Source organism: Oryctolagus cuniculus, chromosome 4 (genome assembly GCF_964237555.1).
Source record: "Oryctolagus cuniculus chromosome 4, mOryCun1.1, whole genome shotgun sequence".
Lineage (NCBI taxonomy): Eukaryota > Metazoa > Chordata > Mammalia > Lagomorpha > Leporidae > Oryctolagus > Oryctolagus cuniculus.
Window position 1 is genome coordinate 4,723,591 of NC_091435.1, and position 15,129 is coordinate 4,738,719.

The 15,129-nt window shown below is 47.9% G+C and overlaps 1 protein-coding gene across 3 annotated transcripts in view; it reads left to right on the forward strand.

Moving 5' to 3' along the window:
* Positions 1-15,129, forward strand: part of DSCAM (DS cell adhesion molecule) — a 722,199-nt gene that overhangs the window by 391,294 nt on the left and 315,776 nt on the right. For all 3 annotated transcript variants that reach the window (XM_070071799.1, XM_070071800.1, XM_070071801.1), the window contains exon 4: positions 10,745-10,891. In XM_070071799.1, the coding sequence (XP_069927900.1) occupies positions 10,745-10,891 (147 nt within the window). The remainder of the gene's footprint in view (positions 1-10,744; positions 10,892-15,129) is intronic.

A 15,129-nucleotide genomic window follows, 5' to 3' on the forward strand; every position in this document is an offset into this window, starting at 1 on the left:
GCAGGGCCCAAGGACCTGGGCCATCCTCCACTGCACTCCCAGGCCACAGCAGAGAGCTGGCTTGGAAGAGGGGCAACCGGGACAGAATCCGGCGCCCCGACCAGGACTAGAACCTGGTGTGCCGGCGCCGCAAGGCGGAGGATTAGCCTAGTGAGCTGCGGCGCCGGCTGGGGCTGCCTTTAATTCTTACCTTTGTAGCAGGATTCCTGTACGGAGACAAGACACCAAGGCCTTCTAACAAGAAGCAGTCTTTTATTATTTATATCAGCATAAGGCCCAGGTGGAATTTCTTATCTAAAATCCTGAGCAAAGAGGATGTTTCCTTATATATGGTTTTAGCTTCTTTGTCTCCCTTGTGTGGTTACACGCATACATTTGGTTGGATATTTTCATGTTACATGGCGGCCACAGGAATTGGTAGAATACTGCCCATTCAGACTTTGTCTCTGATGGTGTTTTTTTCCCACACACAGACTCCATACACCGTCTGGCAAGGGTTAACACCACTGCTCCGTACCAGCAAGCAGAACCTGACATGAATGCAGATAAGCAGAGAGGGACCATGGCTGAAGCATTCACAGGCAAGCAGATAACAGCCCCATTTCATGCCCAGGATGGAGGCCTCCTCTCTCTTCTTCTGCTCTTGGGGAGGCCTCGACTACAGCTTTAATCATGTCAGTTAGAAACAAGGTTAATTAAAATTCAAAGGCTTCTGCCACACCTTGTCTACTTGTCTACCACGGGCTTGTTTTAATTCCTAGCCCAAACCAGGACACCCAGGACAGCCGGCACCGCACCCCCAGGCTCCTGCCTCCCGCTTGGTCGCTTAGCCTGCTCCCACGCCTAGAAGCCGGCCCACCCTCATCCACTCTGCCTTCTGCAGCTTCCAGCCGATCCTCTGCCTCGGCAGCTGTATTTTCAAGATGTGTCTGATTCAGCGCCGTGAGCTCACCGCCATCTTTTCTGTCTCAAGCCTTTGCTTTCCCCTTCTTCCTGCTCCTGTTGCCCCACAGATGTCAGCCTCTTGTCCTTGCTCCTGTCTGAAATGCAGCCTCTTCAGCCGTCCTGCCTCTCACCCTCGTGTCTGAACAGCACACCTCTCTCGAATGCAGGGCAACCTCCACTCTCTTAAGTGCACCTGTCACCTTTGCCTGTTTGCTCTGGTTTGTCTCTGCTCCCAGCTGGAACACAGCCATGTGCCACATGAAGATGTTTCAGTCAACGAGGGGCCACCTGGACGCTGGTGGCTCTGTTACAGTGCCTGTGACGTCACAGCAGTCTTGCTTTGTGCAAATATGCTTTAAGACCTTTGCATGATGGGGACTTCATGCAACCGTGCATTTCTTGCGTCCTGTCCCAGTGGTTAAGTGAAGCATGAGTCTAGGTGCTTCTGGATGCAACTGGCCAAAACCGTCTCTTTCCTCATATAAATCATCAAATGCAATCGAAGGTTTTTTAACTCCTTTGGTTCTTTCTTTTTTTTAATCTCAAAAATAGTTCCTTTCAAGATCAAATTACATTTGAAGGATTTGTTCTTTTAAATAAGCAGAAATCTAACTAGAGCAAAGATTAATGGGAGACTCAGATATCTGCAGAGGCCAAGGCCTGAGCATTAACCAGCTGAGAAGGGTAATTAGGTATCTGGTTGGAACGCCACGTGTGGGCTTGAATTAGGAGTGCAGCATTGAGCCTCAGCTAATGGCAACAACCAGAGAATTTTACTTATAAAGAAAAAGGTCTTAGTGGAGCCGCTTGGAGAGAACTTAACCATGTGTGTGCCAAACCAGCCCTGCCTTGTCAAACCCAGCCCGGGGCTTGCTAGCTTTGTCCTTCTATCCTCCCATCAGAGAGGTAACATCATGGTCACTCAAGGTTCCAACCAAGACCTCACACACAACTGGTTGCTACCAAGATTAGGTGGAGCTGAAGGGTGAGGACGGTGTGTCCTTCCCAGAATGCCTTCCTTATGTTACGGATCCTGTCTGTGGGAAAAACTCACGATGCGAGTATCTTCAACATCCAAGTGGCCGTTGCCTCTGACATAGTGCCAGCAGGGAAGTGAGGCAGACCAGGGCGTCCCTCAGAGGTGCTGTCATGTGGGGAGGAAGTGCTGCACATGCCAGCTGTACCGCTGGGTGCCGTTGGGAGTTAGCAAGATAGCTCAGGAAGATAAAGGGTTTGGCTATGGGGTGGATTCCACTTTTGTATGAGGCTTTTAGATAAGAGATTTTTATTGAGATCCAGATAATTGTTAGAGTTCCCTCCTTCTGCTTTAAGCCACACCCGGGCGATGGCCAGCTTGAGAGCAAGCAGAATAAAAGGCAATGCCCTCCAGAGCTCTCCCCTTCCTGGGTTGCACTTGGCTCTGAAGGGGTTGGTTTGCACCTGTTGTGACCATGTGCCGGCCACCCACTGACTCCTTTTGCAAAGTGAATTTCAAAGCACATCAGTAGGCATGCTAATATGAATCTTCTTTTAAGACATCCAAATACGTGACAGTATGAACTAAAACAAGCATTTCCCCCTGCCTCCCCCTCATCCACTGTGACTTCCGGGGGAACCACACTGGCAACATGGTGCTGAAAAGACACTGATCTCATTCTCCCTGCTGTTGACGTCTGCTCGTTGATTCAAGCTCTCCAGTACTCTTTGCCTCTGGCACCTGACGTTCTAGGTCGTCCTGCCATTGCTTTCCACAAAGCAGGCACAGATCTACTTTTCTGACTTTTAAATGACTGCGGAATATAGATTCACTCTAATTTATTTATTTTATTTGTTTTTATTATTTTTCAAGCAACGCTTTGGTGTGTTTTGGGAGCATATATCAATTTCTTTGCACGTCAAATCGGTTCTGTAGGATAGTCTTTGAAGTGCCAAACTGGATTAAAAGGTGTGCAGTTCCCATATTTGAAATATGCTGACAGGTTCCGTTCCAGGAGATGAAAGCCTTCCCCCATAAACACACTCATTTCTCCCATCCTTGTCAAGACCACATATTATCAAACACTTAATTTTATCCTTGGATGAAAATGCCATCTCAATCTAATTTGCATTGATTTGAACAAGTTCTAAGTAAATTTTGTCCAGCAGTTAATGAAAATGGGATTCATTTCTCTTATGGCAAATTGATATTTTTTTCAGTATCAAATTGTCTGTACTAGAATTTGATATGCCTATTAATGTATCCAGTTCTTCTATTAAGTCCCCTGCGGTAATGAGTTGGAGTGTTCTTAAGTCCATTTGGTATAATCATAGCTGTATGATCCTTGTGTTTTTATTGGACTGAAAGGAGGGCGTTTCTTCACGGCACTTCATCCCAGATTAGAGCTGATTTCCACAGGCGCTTACACAGATGTCCCGAGAAGGAGCCAGGGCTCCCTGGAGCAGATGAAGAAACTGACGCGCTCTGGGTAGCTGAGGTTATGCCGTGGAGACCAGGCGTTCGCAGGTGCATTGGGATGCCCCCTCCCCCCCCCCAGCTTCCTGCATGCCAGAGCATCTCGTATCCACCCCTGCTGCTGCTGCTCTCGTCCCTTGGCTGTGTCCTGCACTGGCCCTCTCCGTTGCACGAGACCCACAGGTGCTGTGTGAACTGTGGGATCTCCAAGAACAGGGTGCCCGCCCCTCACTTCTTTGCCCACCAGTGCCGCCACGGCTCCACAAACCCCTGACCCCGGGCCTGAGCTGCTCCTCCACCACGCGCCGTCAAGCCCTTTATTGAGCTACTCCTGTGCTGCCTGCATCAGCGCCACTCTCCCTGTGCCTCCAGGTGCCCCAGACCCTGCCATCGCACACTCAGCCAGGACCCACTCTCCCTGTGCCTCCAGGTGCCCCAGACCCTGCCATCGCACACTCAGCCAGGACCCGCTCTCCCTGTGCCTCCAGGTGCCCCAGACCCTGCCATCGCACACTCAGCCAGGACCCGCTCTCCCTGTGCCTCCACATGCCCCGGACCCTGCCATCGCACACTCAGCCAGGACCCGCTCTCCCTGTGCCTCCAGGTGCCCCAGACCCTGCCATCACACACTCAGCCAGGACCTGCTCTCCCTGTGCCTCCACGTGCCCCGGACCCTGCCATCGCACACTCAGCCAGGACCCGCTCTCCCTGTGCCTCCAGGTGCCCCGGACCCTGCCATCGCACACTCAGCCAGGACCCGCTCTCCCTGTGCCTCCACATGCCCCGGACCCTGCCATCGCACACTCAGCCAGGACCCGCTCTCCCTGTGCCTCCACATGCCCCGGACCCTGCCATCGCACACTCAGCCAGGACCCGCTCTCCCTGTGCCTCCAGGTGCCCCGGACCCTGCCATCACACACTCAGCCAGGACCCACTCTCCCTGTGCCTCCAGGTGCCCCGGACCCTGCCATCGCACACTCAGCCAGGACCCGCTCTCCCTGTGCCTCCAGGTGCCCCGGACCCTGCCATCGCACACTCAGCCAGGACACGCTCTCCCTGTGCCTCCAGGTGCCCCGGACCCTGCCATCGCACACTCAGCCAGGACACGCTCTCCCTGTGCCTCCAGGTGCCCCAGACCCTGCCATCGCACACTCAGCCAGGACCCGCTCTCCCTGTGCCTCCAGGTGCCCCGGACCCTGCCATCGCACACTCAGCCAGGACCCGCTCTCCCTGTGCCTCCAGGTGCCCCAGACCCTGCCATCACACACTCAGCCAGGACCCACTCTCCCTGTGCCTCCAGGTGCCCCGGACCCTGCCATCGCACACTCAGCCAGGACACACTCTTGCATGCAGTTTCAACATGGCCTTCAGTAAACAGTCTTCTCTCTCAGGCCATGCCGGAGCCCCTGCACAGCTGCGTCTAACCATAGCGTGCATCTAACCATAGCATCCGTCTAACCGTAGCATCCGTCTAACCACAGCGTGGCGGCCACCCTGTCTGGTGGAGCAGGGGCCACCTCAGTCCAGGGCAGGACTTCCATTCTTCCTAACCTGCAGCTGCATGAAGAGAACTTGGTTCTTTTAGACTCATTGTAGACATGGGTTTTTTTACTTTTAATTTCTACTTTTCTTTTGGTTACTATTAAGTTTCAAACTAAAAATTAAAAAAAAAAAAACTTAGGTATGCATTGAAGGATTCGTCTCATTTCTCAGACCACAGACTGAGGTTTCAAGGTGATGTTCATCCTGTTTCTCAGGGACTGTCATGCTTTGGAGAAAGATGGGTGGGTTGTCTTTTGTTTGTTTTCAGAATGGCTGGAACCAGGAGGTAGCCGGCCCAGCTAGAGAAAGCTTAGTTGTGTTGTGCAACCATTTGGCATCTTATTTTCATGGCATTTTTTAAAAAAAAGTTTATTTATTAATTTTCAGCTATTTGAATATGACAGTGCCAGAGAGACAAAGACGCAGAGAGAGCTCTTCCATTTGCTTGTTTACTCCCAAAGCACCCCCAGCGGTTGGGGCTGGATAAAGCTGAGCCCAAACGCCTGGAACTCCAGCTGTGTCTCCCACGTGGGTGGCAGGGCACCAAGCAGGTGATCCTTGCTCAGCTGCCTCCCGGGGTGCATTAGCAGGGAGCTGGCTGGGAAGCAGAGCAGCTGGGGCTGGAACCAGCCCCTCCAGGAGGCTGGCCTCTCAAGCAGGGGTTAAACCACTGCACCACCGTGCAACACCGCCCCCTGCCCCTACTTCTGTTCTTTGAGTTACTATTAAGCCAGTTCAGATTGCAATAGCAAAAACAAAACAAAACCACCTAAGGTAAATTTCTGACTCCGTGGAAAATTCAATATGCTTTACAATTTTTCTTGACAATAGCATCACCCCCATTAAAGATCTAACGACCCTGTTACACAGCAAAAAGCCAGAGTGCATAACGGAAGAGTGATTAACATCAACGCGTAAATCGTGTTCATCTGCATTTAGAATATTAAACTCCCTCCTGAAGGGGAAAAAGCCTCTTGTATGTGTCAGACTTGAGGAAACATCACATGGAATCATGAAAAGAGGTGTTTGAGCTTGCTTTCTCTTTAGTCAAGTCTAGGAGGAGAAATTTTAAAACAGGCAATGCTATGTCATTTCTTCCACCCATCTGGTGAACTAATAGTTTTGGATAGCAAAGCCAAGTACTGTTCTATATATGGAGATGGAACGGTACATGAAACAAGCTCTTGCTATTCTAGATGAAGGAGAGAAATAGAGAAACGTTAAATGAAGCACACACACACGGTAATTTCATAGATCATGAGTGTCCACACATGTGGTTAACGTGGGCCAATATTACTGGAAATTGGATACAGGAACTAAGACCAGAATGGCGGGAAGAAATCTGGGCCCAAAGGCTGCAGTGGAGTCAGATAGAGGGAGAGAGGGGGAGAGGGAGAGAGGGGGAGAGGGAGGGAGAGGGAGGGAGAGGGAGAGGGAGGGAGAGGGAGGGAGAGGGAGAGTCTGAAGGGGCTGCTTTGCAGATGCAAGGCCAGCAGCCATGGTGTACCGTGTTAGTGCTGTGCTGGACTCCATCAAGACATCGAATGATCAAAATAATTTGTCTTGTTCAAAGAGAATGGGTGTAGAGTGGGGAAGGGATTACAGAGGAGCGGGAATGGACATGGGGTCTTGAGAACCTGCAGGCTTTAGGCTGTGCTGGGGCAGGTGGAGAGCAGGGTGTGGATGGCTGCCAGATATATTTTGGAGAAAGGAAGAGAAGGACTTGTGTTGGATGAAATGCAAAGGATGAGGACTAATTAATTTTGAGCAGGGTATGCGTCTCATATTCAGATAGTAACAGCTCTGCCAGGGAATTTTGCAGAACAGTTTTGGAGGGAGTCACTGTCCCTCTCCGGGGCAGAAAGGGCTTTGGAAGACAGTGTCTTGGGCAGCTTGGGTTGCTGTAACGGAGCATCACAGAACAGGTGAATTAAACAGTAGGAGGTTACTTCTCCCCGTTCTGGAGGCTGGGGCATTCAAGACAAAGGTTCTGGAAGATTCCATCCGTGATGAGGACTCTCTGGAGTGCAGACCGCTGCCTTCTCACTCTGTTGTCAGATGGTGGAAGTGACCCAATTCTAGTCCCTCATCCTCTTCAGCCTCATGGCCTCTCCCCAAGCTACTCGCCCCACAAAGACTCCACCTCCAAATCCCACCACACATGGGCGTGTCGTAAGGACACGGCGTTCCATCCGTAGCCAGCATCTCCAACACTGTCCTGTCCCCACAGCCTCTCACTGGGGACAGACGTGCTCCGTGGGCGCCTCATGTCCGTCTGCACCTGGTTAGTGCTCTGTGCTGCCACACTGACTCGGGGGTGGGTAAATATCGGCCTGTGATGGCACAGCTCCAGTGGGAGAATTGCGGTGGGAAGCTCTCCCAGCCATCTCCACTCTCACACTTCTCCCGCTAAGCCGGGTTGCCTCTCACATACAATCGTAAACCCTGCTGTCTATAAGGGCGCTTAACAACCTCTTCAAAAATAGAGTTCCAAGACATTTCTTTTGGCATGAAAGTTTTTGAAATCCACGCATGTGACAGTCTCCAAAATGTTCCAGGAATATGCACATTATCAAAAGGCCCATGCTGGGTTGTAAGAAATGGTTTTGCACCTTTGCACCAAAATAAATGTTTCTTTTAATTCCACTTTCCATGCGATTTGTTGATGAGCCCGCACGTGTGCCAGTGGTCTCCCTGACGCCTCATACCTGTGGGGCAGCATGCTATGCACTCTACAGAAAAACCAACATTTACTGGGGTAGAAACTGCTTTTGTGTGTCTTATTTTTGTTAATATTATATCAAATGAACAATCATAATCATATATAATTTATGGGGATGACATTTTGATTTTAAATATATAGCTGTGAAGTGATTAAAAATGCACGCATCATCTCACTAGAAGTGAGTGAGACATTTGAAGTTTGCTGTGTAAGCTATTTGCATTGTTCTTGACCACGGTACTATGCTGGGTTCTGGATCGTGACTTCTGGGTGACACCCGGGCATCCACGTGTCCATCAGTGGCACAGTGAAGATGTCTCTTGGCTGCTCTCTTTCCCTACGCATTCAGAGCGGTATGACTTGACAGAGGCCACACAGCTGGAAGTGGCCATGATCACTGTGAGGGTTCTCACTGGGTTCCAATTTCTTGTGCAGTTCTTTCACCTGGAGGGATCTGTCAGCGTGAGTCTGTTCCCTCTCTTACCAGGAAAAGTGTTTTCATTTGATATATATATATATATATATATATATAAATTTTCTGTATCTTCTTATATATAAAGAAGATACAGAAAATTTAAACAGACCCATAACAAGCAATGAGAGTGAATCAGCAAATATATATATAAAGATACAAACAGGCACAAGCTAGCTGTGTCGTTGAACAGGCAGATTAACAACAGACACTTTAGCAAATAAAGTTAATTACATCAGACGAATACACAAGGGTGGATTCAGGGTTAGAGATAAATATCAATTTTCCTCCCAGGTATTGGCGTCTTCTTCATCCAGGAGAGACATCATGACATCTACGAATATGGATATTTGGACTTCCTCCTTTCCAGTTTGGATGCCTCTTATTCCTTTTCCCTCCCTAGTTACTCTCACAAATCCTTCCAGTACAAGAGTGAGTAGCAGGGGTGAATGTGGACATCCTTGTCTTGTTCCAGATCTGAGGGAAGATGCTTTCAGCTGCCCCATGCAGTATGCTATTGCCTGTTGGTTTGCCATTTTAGCCTTTATAACTTGGAGGAATGTTCCTTCTGTACCTAATTTGTGAAGAGTTTTAGTTACAAAGCAATGTTGAATCTTACCAAATGCTTTCTCTGCATCTACCGAGATGACCATGTTGTTTTTGGTCTTCATTTTATTGATGTAGTTTACGACATTTATTGATTTGCAAATCTCGAGCCACCCTTGCATCCCTAGGATAATTCCCAGCTGATTGTGATGTGTGAGGTTAGTGATGTGGTTTTAGATTCAGTTTGCTAGTATTTCACTGAGAATGTTTCATGTATGTTCACTCAAGGATATAGGTCTGAAGTTTTTGTTTTGTGTCTTTGTTCAGTTTTGGTATCAGAATGATACTGGTCTCATAAAAAGAGTTGACTAGAGTCCTATCTTGTTCAACATTTTGGGGTAGTTTGAAAAGTGTTGGAGCTAGTGCCTCTCTAAATATTTCATAGAATTCAGCAGGAAAGCCATCAGGTCCTGTATTTCCCTAATGGAAGACTTTTAATTGCTGATTCACTCTCATTGCTTGTTATGGGTCTGTTTAAATTTTCTGTATCTTCTTGATTTAGTCCTGGTAGGCTATTATGTATACAAGAATTTATCTATTTCTTCATTTTCCATGTTTGTCATTGAATCGATTTTTCATAGTAGTTTCTAGATAGAAAGACAGAAAAAAAGAAATCACAGGTCCCAGAGGAAACCCAGTGCTCTAGGCCAGTGTGAAAGGGAAACGGCTGAGTGCGAAGTCTGCTCTTTGAGGTGGGAAGAATTGTCAGTGCTTTGACGAGTAACTTCACAAATGAGTGATTCAGAAACAGCGGAGTATTCTAAGACACTGCTTAGAGGAAGACACAGAAGAAATGATCATGGCCGGTGCCGCGGCTCACTAGGCTAATCCTCCGCCTTGCGGCGCCGGCACACCAGGTTCTAGTCCCGGTTGGGGCGCCGGATTCTGTCCCGGTTGCCCCTCTTCCAGGCCAGCTCTCTGCTGTGGCCAGGGAGTGCAGTGGAGGATAGCCCAAGTGCTTGGGCCCTGCACCCCATGGGAGACCAGGAGAAGCACCTGGCTCCTGCCATCGGAGCAGCGCGGTACGCCGGCCACGGCGGCCATTGGAGGGTGAACCAACGGCAAAGGAAGACCTTTCTCTCTGTCTCTCTCTCTCTCACTGTCCACTCTGCCTGTCAAAAAAAAAAAAAAATGATCGTTGTCCTAGATTATTGTGATAAACATCATGAGGAAGTAAGAAGATCATTCCTGGGAAATCTTGGAGTGTTTCATTGCTTTATAAGTTAATGTTTTTGTGCTGTCATTGAATCACTCACGCCAAGGCAAACGTTCCTATTTTTATTAGGGAGAAATTTGCAACAGGAAGTTAATACAGACACTGCCTCACTGATAATGGTCCGACCTCTGGTTTTGTTTCTTTTTTGAATTTATGATGGTTCAAAAATGGTTCACATTCTGTAGAAACCACACATATCTTGAATTCTAGTCTCTCCCTAGCTAGCAAGTGGCATGCCCTCTCTCTCTGCTGTGTTGGGCTGACGTGGTGAGCTGCAGTTGCCCATCCCCCACAAGATGAGCAGTATAAACAACCCATACCCCACGCATCCTGTGACGCTAAGCTATGGCGTTTGCAGGCTAGGTGTATTCTCACACTTTTGACTTAAAGTATGTTCAGCTCCAGATATAACCTCTTAGCAAGCTGAGTGGCAAATGTATTCCCATAGTTTGTTGTCCTCTAAGGAAAGTTGATGATCTAAGAAAATCTGCTTCGTTACCTACACACCAGTTATATGCCAAGTCGGTTGCTGTAAGATAAATACATGACCTGAATAATTCATGAGGTTAGGTTTGCTAAGTATGTATTTGTCATGTAACATATTTAGTAAACATGTCTCATTTGGGCTGGCTAACCAGTTAAACAGCTGGAACCCTTCGGCAGCACGCACACCTGGTTTTAGCCTCCTAGGTCATTTTTCCAGGCAAGAAGCGCTGTTTGAGGACGTGGTGTGCGTGGCTGGGTTGCTGCCGCTGTGTGTTAACCGAGCGATCCTTTGCCTCATTTCAGGATCTAGATTTCTCATCACATCCACGGGCGCCTTGTATATTAAAGATGTACAGAACGAAGATGGGCTGTATAACTACCGCTGCATCACGCGGCACAGATACACGGGCGAGACGCGGCAGAGCAACAGCGCCAGACTTTTCGTATCAGGTAAAACGGCCGACCCCACCCGCGGGTGCCGGTCTTCCCCAGGATGTGTTAGCAATTCTCAAGGCCTTTTAAACAACGTTAATACAAAGGACAGATACTCCTAGGAAAGGCCTTTCACACTTGATAAAACGCCCAGTTCCTTTGTCCCGGTGGGAATCCTCGCCCTGGGTGTTTGTGTAGTTTGTCCCTGGCCATCCCGATCAGCACCCCAAGCTGTGGACAGCAGCACGGAGCACAGCCTTGTCCCCCCAGGCTGCCTACCTGTGTGGGGGACTCATCCCAGAGGATAGCCCTGCCTAGAGTTGTTCTCAAGTGAGAGAACTCTGAAACTAGCCACGTAGTTGGTAACGGGGCAGTGGTGTACTTTCCTTTATGGGGTTCCTACTTGGAGAAAACATCCACATTTTATGTAGGATCTTGACACCTGGCTTGTCATTGGCCCACAAATAAGCTAAGCCCTTCACAGTGATCCGTTAGCCCTTCCGGGAGTGGCTCAGCAGTGGGAAATCAGCAGCTCAGAATGACAGCATTAAACTCAAGGCACCTGGCTTGTGCCTTTTTGTAAATTAAGGATGTAAAATTTTCCCACGTGGCATGCCTCTTATTTGGCAATGGAAGCAAGATGGGAATGAGCGAAGGCGGTTTACTGTCAGTACTTGTCAAGTGCTGTGCTTTTATCTGCCATGATATTTATGGGGAAGAGGAAACCGATTAAATATGGGGGTAACTAAAACCACATTTGCTTGAGCTCCCACTCATCATTCTGGTGGTGCCCTATCATGGCTTCTCTTCCCTGTTCACAGCCTCACGGTAGCCAAAGTCCACCTGCCTATCAAGGTCAGCACAAAAGCAAGTTAGAATTAAATGATTATCTTCTCTGATCTTGCAAACTTTTTTTCTTTGCCTGTTCTTTTTCATGTCAATTGTTCTCACCTCCCTTGTTTAATAATTGTCATGTCTTGTTGGAAAAAAATGAATTATGAAGTGAATGGCACCTGTTATCTTGGTCCCAGGTAGCGTTAATGCCAGCGCAATGTTATACTTAAGTAGAGTATCCGAAAAGGTTCTGTTTGCACTGAAGAAGAACTTCCTAATGACATGTTGAGACAAGAAAGGAGAAGGGCTTTTGGGGAAGGCAAGGTGATTTTGATATAAGGTTAACTTGGGGTTGGCAAAACCAGTAAATGGAGTTATCTCCATCAAGAAGCTGAATTAAATGGCAATGGTCAGGGAGCCCGCCTTTCTCTTGTGGACAATCTTGTTTATCTCAGGTCATTAAGAGTTGGTTTCACACTTGGCTCTCAGGGTTGGAAAGGCAGGTGTCCGAGTCTTGACCACAGGTTGTTTGCTTTGGAGTTGATGCACCATTTCGTGAACTGACAGCAACAACAGAGCATGTGGTCATCATGGAGGCCACCAGGGTCCCTGGATTGCAGAGTGAGAGGCGAGAGGCGGCGGGGGCAGAGCGTGAGGCAGGAAAGGGGGTGGCACCTTGAGCCTCCTGCAGGGAGTAAGACTGGACCTCTGGGGCTCCCAGTGCAGGAGAAGACAAGGGAGGTGATATTTGCAAGGAGCAGGTTGGGACCCACAGAGTCACCCATTGCTGGAGGACTCATCTGAGAGTCTGCTGGATGTGCTGAATTGCTTGACTTTTAGTAAATGCAGTGATTTTTAGCAAGAGGTAATAAAGCAGTTGAGGGAGACACTTGTTAATGCTTCGGATGAGAACATAGGCACCAAGTACAGACTGCTGCTCTAAGATGCTTGGTTTTGAAGGAAAAGATAAGTGATTTTCATTTTGATTAGATTTCAAGTTATTGTAAAATATACAGAGAGAGAGTTCGGGTTATGGTGGGACCATGCTAATAGGATCCTAAACTCCACTTGAAACTGAGAAAGACAAAATAGGGTAGAAAAGAAGAAGCCAGTGTGGTGGTGCAGTGGGTTACTCCCCACTTGCAATACCAGAATCTTGTGTCAGAGTGCTGGTTGCACCCTGGTTACTCCATTTCCTATCCAACTTTCTGCTAATGCAATTGGGAAAGCGGCAGATGATGGCCTAAGTACTTGTGTCCCTGCCATTCATGTGGGAGACCTGGAATGAGTGTCTGGCTCCTGGCTGTTGCAGCCATTTAGGGGATGTGAACCAGTGGATGGAAGATTGTTCTGTGTCTTTGTTTCTGTCTCTGTGTGTCTCTATCTTTCTCCTTTCTTCTCTCTCTCTCTCTCTCTCTCTCTCTGTGCCTTTCATATAAATAAATAAATCTTTAAAAAAGATAAAGGCACATGGATGTGGATAATATTTTCCTTAAATCTAAATGGCGGGGAATCCTCAGAAACTATAGCACAGAGGAGAGTGTGAGCGAGCTACTGACAGCAGGACCAGGGAGAAGAGCAGAAGCGGTGCATGGCTGAAACAGCCTGCGGGGACTATAATACAGTCACGGGTGGTGAAGGGACAGCCTGCAGAAATTATGATAACATTATTGAGAAATGGCACAGCCTTCCAGGGTTAGGAATACTGAAGCAGACAGCACAGCACAACTACGATATGGCAGTGTGGTAGGATGGTTGTGAGGATGTCCTCGGGGCAGCCTACTGAGACTATGCTGCATTTGTGAGGTTGGTGGAAGGGGACAGCTAGCTGGGACCCCAGTGCAGGTACAGGGTGGGGAAAAGATCTGACTGTGTTTATGATGCAGTCTTGGGGTGTTGAAGTGGGGCAGCCTTCGGGATGGAGATACGGGAGTGGAACCTGAAATACCCAACAGACGCTCGTCTCTGAAGGCAGAGAACCATCCGTAAGTGGAAATCTGGGACATGTGGCTGGCTCCTCCCACCGCCTGGCCAGAGCTGGATGAGCCCTGGGTTGAAGATGAGTGCACACAGGTGCCGCAATCGTCACTGGTGCTCACGCCGTTAGCCGTGGGCCGTGAGCTACCTCCTGGAAGAGCAGACATTCCCAGCAGATACTCCTTGTAGAAGAATGTGACCCACCCTCAGCCTGGTGCACGAGGGTACTTAGAAGAGTTCCTGGGGAAGCACAATTAAAAAAGAAGCTGTTTTGATGGAAATTTTTCTTAAATACATGCATAGTTTTTTTTTTTCATAATTGTCATTTTCCCAGGAGTTTTTTTGGAGGTTCCCTCATAAGCATGGATTTCAAAAAATTTGGCACTGAAATAAACATATCTTTTCCTTTTAGAATTCATGAACTTTTAAATTTGTTAGAGAGGCAGACAGAGTGCTTCCATGCACTGGTTCACTCCCCAAATACCCACAATGACTGAGCTTGGCCAGGACGATGCCAGAAGGTGGGACTTCAATCAGATCTCCCACCTGAGTGGAGGGAACCCAACTACTTAACCCATCACTGCTGCTTCCCAGGGTGTACGTTAGCACGAAGCTGAAATCAGGAGTGAAGCTGAGACTTGGAACGGGAACTCCAGTGGGACACGGACATCTTAGCCACAGGGTTAGATGCCCACCCAACCGTGAACTTTTTAAAGAGATTGCATTTCAGAATAATGTCAACTTTACAAAGCAATTGTGAGCTGGTGATACAAAGAGCTCCCACATGCCCCTTACCCCAATTTTTGTGTTAATATTTCATATCAGCATCTGTGCCTCAGTTGAAGAACCAAAGCATGTTTCCCTTCTGTTGTTACTCCAAACTCCTTTTGTCCCTTCCACCCCTCCAATCCTTTATTAGTCAAATTCTGTGTTCAGTTCAAAGTGTTGTTTATTTTTTTTAATTTTAGCTCCCACCTGTATGGGACAACATATGACATTTGTGTTTGTGTCAGGCTTATTGCACTCAATGTAATGTCCTCCAGTTTCATCTATTTTGCTACAAATGACAGGATTTAATTCTTTTTTATAGCTGAATAATATCCCATTGTGTATATCTATACCACATTTTCTTTATCAATTCATTGATGATGGACACCTTGGTTTATCCCATATTTGGACTATTGTGAACAAGGCTGCTATAAACATTATAGAACAGATATCACTTTACAATGAGTTGATATAGTGATGGTGTCTTGGATAAGACTCAAAAAGCACAGGCAACTAAAATAAAAGCTAGGAAATGGGATCATGTCAACTGCAGACGCTTCTCCACAGCAGAGGAGACAATCCGTAGAGTGAAGAGACTGCCAACAAAATGGGAGAAAGTATTTGCAGGCTACCTGTTAGACAAAGGATTGATATCCAGAATGCATCAGCAACTCAGA